General features: G+C 38.6%; 1 protein-coding gene across 2 annotated transcripts in view; it reads right to left on the bottom strand.

Moving 5' to 3' along the window:
• Positions 1-12523, bottom strand: part of eprs1 (glutamyl-prolyl-tRNA synthetase 1) — a 102663-nt gene that overhangs the window by 83981 nt on the left and 6159 nt on the right. For both annotated transcript variants that reach the window (XM_061892324.1, XM_061892319.1), the window contains exons 2-9: positions 10370-10454; positions 10198-10297; positions 7790-7946; positions 7584-7720; positions 5358-5458; positions 3290-3416; positions 1372-1564; positions 1116-1287 (exon numbers count right to left, since the gene is read on the bottom strand). In XM_061892324.1, the coding sequence (XP_061748308.1) occupies positions 1116-1287; positions 1372-1564; positions 3290-3416; positions 5358-5458; positions 7584-7720; positions 7790-7946; positions 10198-10297; positions 10370-10454 (1072 nt within the window). The remainder of the gene's footprint in view (positions 1-1115; positions 1288-1371; positions 1565-3289; positions 3417-5357; positions 5459-7583; positions 7721-7789; positions 7947-10197; positions 10298-10369; positions 10455-12523) is intronic.

A 12523-nucleotide genomic window follows, 5' to 3' on the forward strand; every position in this document is an offset into this window, starting at 1 on the left:
GGGGAACCTTTTTGGCTGAGAGAGCCATGAAAGCCAAATATTTTAAAATGTATTTCTGTGAGAGCCATATTATATTTTTAACACTGAATACAACTGTCAGGTTCAAACACTGATGAAATGTATTAAACAGACAAGAAGCAAGGAATTCAACAGAGACTGGATTCAATTTAGCTCAATGAGGAGAATCCCGTAGACCTGTACCCTTGTACAGAGAATTCTATGCCTCCTAACAACTAAATGCGTGCATCTCTTATTCTTTTTAATAACATTGTTATTCTGAAGTTAACCAATAATACATAAAATACTCTTGACCATTAACACGACTTCTTGAACAGGTGCGGTAGAAACGCAACACAACAAATACCCAGAATCCTTTGCATCCATGACAAATCCTGACTAGTTTATACACCCCGCTAGGAGCAAACCCCGCCACCCCCCATCCCCTCCCGTGCATCGGTAAGGTGGACGAGGTTGGGGGCGCGGGGGTGTTAAGTATATTCAGTTACTGTCACGGATACAAAGGATTCTGGGTATTTATTTGTGTTGCGTTTATGTTTTTACTGTGAGGATGTTCTCCCGAAATGTGTTTGTCATTCTTGTTTGGTGTGGCTTCACAGTGTGGCGCATATTAGTAAGAGTGTTAAAATTGTTTATATCACAACCATCAGTGTACTCTGTGTCACCCAGTATGCCTTTCAATCTTGTACGTGTGATCGAGGAAGCTCCATACAACCTGTTGCTGGACTAACAATCGGCTTGTACATGTTGAAGGTATCAAAGGCAATGGCTTCACAGCACGCCCTTGTTCTTGTCATCAAGATGAACACCATTGGATATTTGCGAGAGCGTTAGCGGCTCCCATTGTCTTCTTTACTCTGTGATACGGGTTTAAATAGCTCTTTGAGTGGTAAAGCGGGCCGACCTCTGATGTATTTCAGCGGGCGGGTGGTTGCGGTTCTGATAAAATGTTGGTTCGGGTGGACGGCGGGTGGCTGACTGACGACTTTGGTGATGCGGTTGCGGATGATATAATTGCCTATCCGCGCATCTCTACTGTGCATGAAATGAAGTGCGGTATAAATAAAGTTTGATTCGATGTGTGGCGCCGTGTTTACTTGTATGCGGTTCCTGTGCGGGGGTGGGGGGTGTTCTTGCAGCGGTACAAGGTGGGGTCCCTCAGGCAGCCGTTGTTGGAGGTCATGTCGATCTTGGCCCTCATGCAGCACGTCTGGCCCTGCACGCTGCCGGCTTTCATCTCCGACCACATCTTCATGTTCTGCTCCACGGCTGGTTGCGAGACACGGGGGTGGGGGGAGACAAAATGAAATGCCGGCGCCGGACAAGAAAGCGGCGTGGTGGTCGTCGCCGTACAGTTGTTCCTGTGCTTGGACTCCACGCGCTGCTCCCGCTCCTGCTTCATCTGCTCGGGGGGCGTGTCGTCGATGTAGGCCTTGCCGTCTCGGAGCAGCTGCTCGGCCAGCTGCATGATGACGTCGAAATGGTCGCTGGTGTATGTGAACTGGTCCGGTTGGATCTGCAACATGGCAATGTCCTCCAGGATCACCTGAGGGGGGGGGGGGGGGGACGTCAACACGAGAAGTGAGAATCTTTGGGCTACTCATCAATTCCATTACGATTCTTGGGGCGACGATTCAATTCGGAATAGATTTTTTAAAAATTCAATAACTAATTGAATAAACTAATTGAATGACTAAATTGTAAAATCATTTTAGTAAATAATTGAGTAAGAAAATTGTCAAAAGACGTAATGAAATCAAGAAATAACTGAAAAATGGATAATTAAATCCATCCATCCATCCATTTCTACCGCTTATTCCCTTTCGGGGTCGCAGGGGGCGCTGGCGCCTATCTCAGCTACAATCGGGCGGAAGGCAGGGTACACCCTGGACAAGTCGCCACCTCATCGCAGGGCCAACACAGATAGACAGACAACATTCACACTCACATTCACACACTAGGGCCAATTTAGTGTTGCCAATCAACCTATCCCCAGGTGCATGTCTTTGGAAGTGGGAGGAAGCCGGAGAACATGCCAACTCCACACAGAAAGATCCCGAGCCTGGATTTGAACCCAGGACTGCAGGAACTTCGTATTGTGAGGCAGACGCACTAACCCCTCTTCCACCGTGGAGCCCTAAATTAAAGCCCTAAATTAAATCCTAAATTCATTAAATACATAATTACACCATGATATATGTATTTAACTCATGGAATAATTCATTAAATAATAACATTGTTAAATAATTAAATGTGCAATTAAATTGTGAAATACCACCACTGCATTAAATAAATACATATAGTTTAACTATAAATCAAATTAATATATTTTTAAAATAATTGAATACATCAATGATATAATAACGATAACAATAATATTTGTATTATTATAATTACTATTTTATGGGCACTTTTTTGGCACGAAAGAACAAATAATAAAAAAAGTATTAAAAAAAAATAACAGTAATTTTAAATAAGACTTCATTTTGCATATAAAAAAATGTAAACAGTGAAGTGAATTATATTTATATAGCGCTTTTCTCAAGTGACTCAAAGCGCTTTACATAGTGAAACCCAATATCTAAGTTACATTTAAACCAGTGTGGATGGCACTGGGAGCAGGTGGGTAAAGTGTCTTGCCCAAGGACACAACGGCAGTGACTAGGATGGCACAAGCGGGAATCGAACCTGCAACCCTCAAGTTGCTAGCACGGCCACTCTACCAACCGAGCTATGCAGTACAATTAAGGTTTCCTACCTAGGCTCCATTCTAGAGGCTAATCTTTCCAGTGATACAAAATAGCTGTTTTATAATCCCACTATGCACAAACACTAAAACAGTGACAAAAAAAATCATAAAACGGTCTATGATAAATATAGGGAGATATTTTCAATTTAACCAAGTAAAATACAATAAACTAATTAAACATACATACTGTAAACTGCATGTATACACGGACAAATATTTTAAAATATAAATATGTAATAACCCAATGTAAAATGTTTCTCCTTAGACAAATACACTTAATGTCAGACCAACCAAACTATTTTCTGTACATTTGTCCCCTTTGGGGTCGCAAGGGGTGCTGGAGCTTATCCCAGCTGCGTTCGGGCGGAAGGCGGTGTACACCCTGGACAAGTTGCCACCTCATCCCAGGGCCAACACAGATAAACAGACAACATTCCCACTCACATTCACACACTAGGTCCAATTTAGTGTTGCCAATCAACCTATTCCCTGTAATATATCATGCAAAACCCCAATGTGCACCTTTTCAAAGTCCTCCTTCTCCTTCTCGGGGTTAGTGTCGTCAAAGCGCATGATGAGCTTGCCTTTGAAGGTGACCTGGTAGTGCTGGTTGAGCAGGGCGGCCTTGGCGTGACCTATGTGCAGATACCTGCGGGCGAAAAGAACGAGATAAACGTACAAAAAAAATGGGGTATCGTAAATTTCCATCTTTTGCCCTTTGAACTCCTACAAAACGACACGGTCAACGTATGGGCCTTTCTTTACCGAGGGCCATAATACAAATTTTTTTTTTTTAAAGCAAACACTAAAAAGGTGTGTCCATGTGCTACGACACCATTTTTTTAGACAAGCTCACTTACTGCAGGTGCTTCAGTGCTTGAGACCGGAAGTAGAAGTGCTGTTCCCTCTTCTGGCCGTCCATAGCGTTTTTACTTATATGGATTTCTCATTCATCACTCCAAGCAACGTTTCTTAGTTTTACAATATAACTAAAACAACTTTTGCGTCGTTAGCATTAAAAGTTAAAGTACCAATGATTGGCACGCACGCACGCACGCACGCACACACACACACACAATCCTATTTGGGTCCCATATCAAACTTAAGAAAGTCAGTGACTTCACTATAAAAGTGGGTGACATTGTTATCACCAGGAAGGATGAGATCACCTACCTAGGTTCCATTCTAGAGGCTAATCTTTCCTGTGATAAAATAGCAACCAAGGTGATCAAAAAGGTCAACCAAAGAATGAGATTCCTCTACAGAATCTCCTCTCTGGTCAACAAAAGCACCTTGAGGATTCTAGCGGGGAACTCTCATTCAACCCTTCTTCGATTACGCTTGCACCTCCTGGTACCCCAGCACCTCCAAAACCCTCAAATCTAGACTCCAAACATCCCAGAATAAGCTAGTCCGGTTACTTTTAGACCTCCACCCCAGATCACACCTCAATCCAACCCACTTCTCCAAAGTGGGCTGGCTCAGGGTGGAGGACAGAGTAAAACAACTTGCACTGAGCCTAGTCTATAAAATCCGCTACACCTCCTTGATACCGAAGTACATGTCAAACTACTTCCTTAACGTAAATGACCGCCATAACCACAACACCAGGGGGAGCTCCACAAACCACGTTAAACCCAGATTCCGAGCTAACAAAGGTCTTAACTCATTCTCTTTCTATGCCACATCAATGTGGAATGCACTCCCAACAGGTATAATAGTAAGTGCATCTCTATATTCCTTCAAAACCGCTCTAAAACAACACCTCCAGGCAACTTCAACACTTTACTAATACCCTCCTCCATTCACATCCCATCTCCCCGGATTATAAACAACTCAAAAGTACTTCTAATGTATATACTTGTTCTTATGCTATCTGCTGGCTGTACATATCCTACTAAATAAGACCTACACTGTTTCAATGTCCACATTTCTCTGTTGATGCAATTGTTAAAGACCGAAGTACTGCTATCAACCAAAGCTCCTCATCCCACCCCCCGGATTGTAAATAATGTAAATAATTCAATGTACATACTATGATGATGAACCTGTGTGATGACTGTATTATGTTGATAGTACATATTTGTACCATGAATTGATTAACGTGGACCCCGACTTAAACAAGTTGAAAAACTTATTGGGGTGTTACCATTTAGTGGTCAATTGTACGGAATATGTACTGTACTGTGCAATGTACTGATAAATGTTTCAATAACCTTACAATGGCATTCTTTTTGTATTGTTTCAGTAAATTCACAAAAAAAAAAACGCCACTTTGGAGTTATTGAGACTGTTTAGCTGATTGGAAAGCGGGCTTCCGCAGCTAGTGGGTCCATGAAGCTTCTGTTTTGTTTGATCAGCCGATTTACTGCCGTGTTACAGACACCGTTTGGAAACAATTAAGGTTTGTAAATAATCATTAAAATAATCTTTTCATGTAAATACCTTATTTCGCAACATGTACCTACCTGTATATCTGCAAAATTTTGTGGGTGTGGCTCACATACCGGTGCGCTTTATATTTCGAAAAATACGGCACATAAATACTGTATAACTTGGTGAGATCCTAGGAAGACACTGCAAGACTTACCCGCTGGCTTCGGGCGGGAATCGAACCACCACCTTGCCCATCTCGGCGCCGGGCAACTCCACAAACTTTCCGAGGTCTGCCTTTTTCTCCTTTACCTCCGACTGTTAGGCAAAAGGTCAGAAAAGGTGTGAGTTCTAGCAATGCTTCTCTACTCGTATTAAACAGAGCAATCAATAAAACAAGAAAGAACGGGTCACTTTATTTCTTCATGGTTCAAATTTGTAGTACGTAGTTGAAGTTTGTGTAGTTTTTCAACAAGAATTCCTAAGTTTGCTCCTTTTTCATTTTCATGCTTTTTTTTTTATTGTTACTATCAAAAATATAATAAACGCAATTTATAACATTCATTTCAGTATGTTTATTTTTGTTTGCTACTTTATTTAATCTGGCTAAAATAAACAATTGCTGCAAAGAAGTTTGACAGCTACTTTTTGATTCTGTTTATTTGAACTGTTTTCTTCTGTTCATCATAATAAATTATATGTCAATGTTGAAAAAAAAATAAAAATCCCACATTCAAGTAGTGCATACCATCAAAAAATTGCAATACACCAAAGGCTGTAATTACTTTGTCTCAAGTATTCCACTTTGCAAGTCATTTTTGGAGATACTGCATATTTTGTGTGTTTTCAACCATAAAAATGGTTGGTGTTTTTTATTTTATTTTATATATATATTAGGGGTGGGCAGATTAATGCGTTAATTACGAGTTAACTCATCAATCTATTAACGCCGACAATTATTTTATCGCACATTTGCGTATGTTGTTTACATGCTTTTATTTTGTTAACGCTTTTTCTTAGCAAGATGGCGACGCCCGGACGTGCTTCGGCGTCTAGGGGCTCTTGGTAAAGATGGAACATTTGGCAAAAATACCGGACAATTCTGCAAATTTCATGGCTGGCTTACAGCGTGGTCACTCCGGGATCACTTACGACCGCCAGACAATTCTGGATGTGGATGGATCGGGCCGTTTTGGACTGAATGACGCGTGCTTGCTAGACCGGCTAGCTAGCATGGGAATACTTTGCCGGCTACATGTGAAGCAGCGGAGTATATGTGTTGTCTGTCTATTTATGAATAATGCAGACCAGGAGTGTTGGCTGAGTTCTTAACGTTTACTTTCAGAGCGTGCATATCACAACATACAAGATGCCGTCATGGCGACACACAACCTATATCGGGCTACCGCGCATGCTCGTCACTCCTGTTGCATGCTGGGTAGGGTAGTTCTTTTTTTCCCTGGCTCATATCACAATATAGTACCATGTATATGATGCGTTCAGTTTATCAAAGCACCAAGCAAACAATCGGAAAATTCCCATCATATCAATTCCTAGATATGGTCATAATTATTTTAAGTGCACAACGCAGAATAAACACAACATTATTAATATTGCTACTACCGATAATTTGAACAAAAATTCCCTAAAACAGCCCACTACCTATAATATAGGTTTTTTTAAACATAAGATCCCTGATAAAAAAAATGTTTCTGCTGTTAGCTCAGAAATTGCCTGTTCAGATGTTATGATTGTGGCTCAGAGATTTGTATGTAGATTATATTTATTTTCCATAACAAACAGGATAACTTAAACACCCTGGCAGTGGCAATAAGCTTAAATGTTTGTATTTACATTTTTTGAGTTGATTTTCATAAAATATGCTATTTAACTGCTACTGTTTAACAAGGACTGATTTAAATTGTGTTTGCACAACAAATGTTTTGGCGCTTTTGTTCATGTGGGAGAATATTCCAATAAAGGTGCACTACACACTACTTTTGAATTCATTATTGGGCTTTGCGTATACAATGCAGTTAATCGCGATTAATCGGAGAAATAGTGCGATTAACTTCGATTAAAATTTTTAATCGTTGCCCAGCCCTAATAAATATACATATACACATACATGCATACATATGTATATATAAGTATATATATATATACACACACACACATACATACACATATGTTTACACACATGAATATACACACACACACAGATAAATATACACACATATACATTAAATTAATAAATATAAATATATATATATATATATATATATATATATATATATGTGTGTGTATGTATGTATATATAATTTTTATTTTTTATTTTTTACAAAAGCGCATAAAACAATGAAAAAAGACGTTACATATAAATAAAAAGGTTGCATCCCTTGGTACGTCTGAAGCTGTTGAAAAGATGAAACTTGTGACTTACATTGGACTTGGTGGGCGGAGCTTTCTTGCTGGTGTATTTGTTGTCCAAGGCAGTGAAAGGAACCTGCGAGCTCAGGAAGTCGAACCAGCGACCGACGTGGCTGAAGGTTCTGTTCTGGTCGGACCAGTCTCCGTGGCCTGAGGGAAACAGACCCGCACCAAGTTGCAAAAGACAACAACTTCAGAGATGTACCCTCGGGCGCTGACCTTGGAGGGCGGCCCACACGGACAGGTCGGCCAGGGTGAGGGTGTGTCCCACCAGGAAGGTTCTGAGCGACAGGGCCTTGTTCAGCTCGCCCAGGGCCGCCACAAAGTCCGACTGGGCGCACAGGCGGCGAGCGCTGAACTCCAGCCAGTGGTCCACCTGCAGGCAAAGCACAAGGATGGAAACCTTCAAAGTATGGCTGCAGCTATCCATCTTTTCAATAATCTATTGATTAGTTTGCTCCACTTTTGTAGCCTCAATGCAAATTGTAGTTGAAATAAACAAAGACTTGTGTACTTGCCATAAGTTTCATTTCCTTCTACTTACCTTCCGAGACCGTCTTTTACCTTTTCTATACCTTTTTACCTTTAATTTACCTTGTTTACCTTCCATTTACCTTTTTTTTTTTAGCTTCGATTTAACATGTATTACCATGTATTACTTCTTTGACTTTCTATATTTCTTATTTCATATTTTATTTACCATTTCTTTACCTTAATGTACCTTCTATTAACTTGTTTTAACTTGTAGTTAGTTAATATTTACCTTATTTTACTATTCATTCCTTGTTTACCTTTCATTTACCTTCCATATTATTTACCTTCTATTTAACCTATTTTACGATTTTTTTCATATTCCTTCTTTTACCTTTTATATTCCTTATTTTACCTTTTTAACTTCTATTCACTACCTTTACCTTCAATTTACCTTCTTTTGCCTTCTATATTCCGACTCGTACATTTTATTTACTTTTACCTTTTAATTCCCGATACTATTCATTCTTTTACCCTTTACTTGCCTTCTCTATTCCTTCTTTTACCTTTTACTTACCTTCTATTTACTAGCTTTACCTTCAACTTACCTTCTTCTACTTTATATCTACTAATTCTACCTTCTGTATTACAACTCATACATTTTATTTTCCTTCAATTACCCTTTATTTACTACTTTTACCTTGTTTTACCTTTCATTGCTGATTGTACCAACTATATTACTTTTTGTACATTTTATTTAATTTCTTTTACCTTTTATTTACTACTTTTATCTACTAAATTATTTGTTGTACCTTTTATTTACTTCATTTATATTCTATATCCCCTTTTATTACATTTTATTTACCTTATTCTACCTTTTATTTGATACTTGTATATACTATATTACTTTTTGTATATTTTATTTGCCTTTAAGTTTTATTTGGTACTTGTACCTTTTACTTCATTTATCTTCTATATTCTTATTTTACCTTATTTTACTTTTTATTTGCTACTTGTATATACTATATTACTTTTTGTACATTTTATTTACCTTCCTTTACCTTTCATTTACTACTTTTACCCTTTTTTTACCTTTCATTTACTTATTTTATTGTATATATTCCTTTTTTACCTTTTATTTGCTACCTTTGCCTATTATATTACTTTTGTATATTTTGTTTACCTTCTTTTACTTTATATCTACTAATTCTACCTTCTGTATTACAACTCATACATTTTAATTACCTTATTTTACCCTTTATTTACTACTTTTACCTTGTTTTACCTTTCATTGCTACTTGTACCAACTATATTACTTTTTGTACATTTTATTTACTTTCTTTTACCTTTTATTTACAACTTTTATCTACTACATTATTTGCTGTACCTTTTATTTACTTCATTTATTTTCTATATTCCCCTTTATTATATTTTATTTACCTTATTTGACCTTTTATTTGCTACTTGTATATACTATATTACTTTTTGTATATTTTATTTGCCTTATTTTACCTTTTATTTGGTACTTGTACCTTTTACTTCATTTATCTTCTATATTCTTCTTTTACTTTTTATTTGCTACTTGTATATACTATATTACTTTTTGTACTTTTCATTTACCTTCCTTTACCTTTCATTTACTACTTTTACCCTTTTTTTTAACCTTTCATTTACTTATTTTATTGTATATATTCCTTTTTTACCTTGTATTTGCTACTTGTGCCTACTATATTACTTTTACATTTTTTGTTTACCTTCTTTTACCTTTTATTTGCTACTTGTACCTACTATATTACTTTTGGTATACTTCATTTACCTTACCTGACCTTTTATTTGCTACTTGTACCGAGTATATCACTTTTTGTACATTTTTATTGACCTTTGTTTACCTTGTATTTAATTTTAACTTCATTTATCTTCTGTATACCCTTTTTTTTTTACCTCGTTTTACTTTTTATTTGCCACTTGTATATACTATATTACTTTTTGTACATTTTATTTACTACTTGTACCTACTATATCACTTTTTGTCAATTTTATTTACCTTCTTTTACCTTTTATTTACTTCTTTTATCTTCTATATTCCCTTTTATTTACCTTGTTTACCCTGTTTGACCTTTTATTTAATGCACGCATGCACACACACTCACACACACCTCAGTCTGCTCCATCAGGTTGGCTCCATAGAGGCCCAGGGCAGGTGCCACCCGTGCCAGGTAGCGGCTGATGGAGTTGGCATCGTTGAACTGGATGGCGCTGGGAGGAAAAGCCAGCAGGTTGGAGGACATGCATATAATGAAGACTTTCTTAAATGGTGGACATGCTCACTCTGACACATGGAGGCGATTGTCTTTGCCTTCCTCCACGGACAGCTGCACGCTTCCTTTCACGTGCTCGGCAGTCAGCAGAGCTCCTGGGACGGGCGAGAGGTGACGACGTGCTCAAACAAACATCTTCTCCACATAACTTTTAGAACCATTTAGGAGTGAAAAAACCAGTCCGACTTGCAAAAAGGTGCCATTTTTTGACAGGCTCGGCAAATTCTAAAAACTCCAATAAAAGAACAAAACATAAGTTAAAGCAGCAAACAGCGATGGACGGGACTGCTTGGGCTGCGGCCCCCGCGATCCAAGCCCGGATAAGCGGTTGCAGATGGATGGATGGATTATTACACAGAGAAAAAGTTGTTTACACGTTATACATCATTCTCATAGTAATAACTAGGGGTGTGGGGAAAAAATCGATTCGAATACGTTATGCGATTCAGAATCCATCCATCCATCCATCTTCTTCCGCTTATCCGAGGTCGGGTCGCGGGGGCAGCAGCCTAAGCAGGGAAGCCCAGACTTCCCTCTCCCCAGCCACTTCGTCTAGCTCTTCCCGGGGGATCCCGAGGCGTTCCCAGGCCAGCCAGGAGACATAGTCTTCCCAACGTGTCCTGGGTCTTCCCCGTGGCCTCCTACCGGTTGGACGTGCCCTAAACACCTCCCTCGGGAGGCGTTCGGGTGGCATCCTGACCAGATGCCCGAACCACCTCATATGGCTCCTCTCGATGTGGAGGAGCAGCGGCTCGATTCAGAATCGATTCTCTTTTTTTTTTTTTTTTTTTATCAATCCAACAAAGTAATACACAGCAATACCATAACAATGCAATCCAATTCCAAAACCGAACCTGACCCAGCAACACTCAGAACTGCAATAAACAGAGCAATTGAGAGGAGACACAAACACGACACAGAACAAACCAAAAGTAGTGAAACAAAAATGAATATCATCAACAACAGTATCAATATTAGTTGTAATTTCAGCATAGCAGTAATTAAAAATCCCTCATTGACATTATCATTAGACATTTATAAAAATAATAAAAAAGAACAATAGTGTCACAGTGGCTTACACTTGCATCGCATCTCATAAGCTTGACAACACACTGTGTCCAATATTTTCACAAAGATAAAATAAGTCATATTTTTGGTCCGTTTAATAGTTAAAACAAATTTACATTGTTGCAATCAGTTGATAAAACATTGTCCTTTACAATTATAAAAGCTTTTTTAAAAAATTCTACTACTCTGCTTGCATGTCAGCAGACTGGGGTAGATCCTGCTAAAATCCTATGTATTGAATGAATACAGAATCATTTTGAATCGGAAAAATATCGTTTTTCAATCGAGAATCGCGTTGAATCGAAAAAAAATCAATATATTATCGAATCGTGACCCCAAGAATCTATATTGAATCGAATCGTGGGACACCCAAAGATTCGTAGCCTTAGTAATAACAGTTTTAAAGTGGCTTTGGCATTTTATAAGGACGCCTTGTGCCACCAATGCAGCTGTTGTATTGAAGTGGAAATAATAAACTTCCTGTTGATTTTAGTTGGGGGTGGTCGGTGTATGAAATATAGGTCTCAGTGAGACCTACATTGAGTTTTTTGTTTCATGTGTGTATGACAGTCCTACAGTGAGTTAGAAGCAGTTTTGTCTGAGCAGGAAGCCGCCATTTTGTGACAGAAGTAGCACAACAGCACCAGCGCACTGGTTCTTTGAGCGCTCATAAAATCCAAACCGGGGTAGTAATTCAAACTCTTTCATCAACTTTTAAGCAGAAGGGTTCAATCTCTCTTCTGTGTTTATTTGAAGCCGAAACGACAAACGGCCTCAGAGGAGATAATGTTTGAAAAAAAGCGACATTTTTTGAGCCAACTTTTGTATTGAAGGGGGAATTGCAAACTTTCTGTTGATTTTAGCCGGATTTTAGTCAGTGTATAGGTCTAACTGAGACCTACGTAGTGGTTTTTGTTTCATGTTTCTACGACATTCCAACTGGAAGTTAGACAGTTTTGTCTGGGTTTTTTTCCTAGAGGAAGTTAGAGCGCAATTTTGAGTTTGGGGTTTGGTTTTTGATTAAATCGCAATTTTCGCCAGTCCTGATGTGTGTGTCAAATTTGGTGAGTTTTGAAGCATGTTAAGGGGGTCAAAT

Source organism: Nerophis ophidion, linkage group LG02 (genome assembly GCF_033978795.1).
Source record: "Nerophis ophidion isolate RoL-2023_Sa linkage group LG02, RoL_Noph_v1.0, whole genome shotgun sequence".
Classification (NCBI taxonomy): Eukaryota; Metazoa; Chordata; class Actinopteri; order Syngnathiformes; family Syngnathidae; genus Nerophis; species Nerophis ophidion.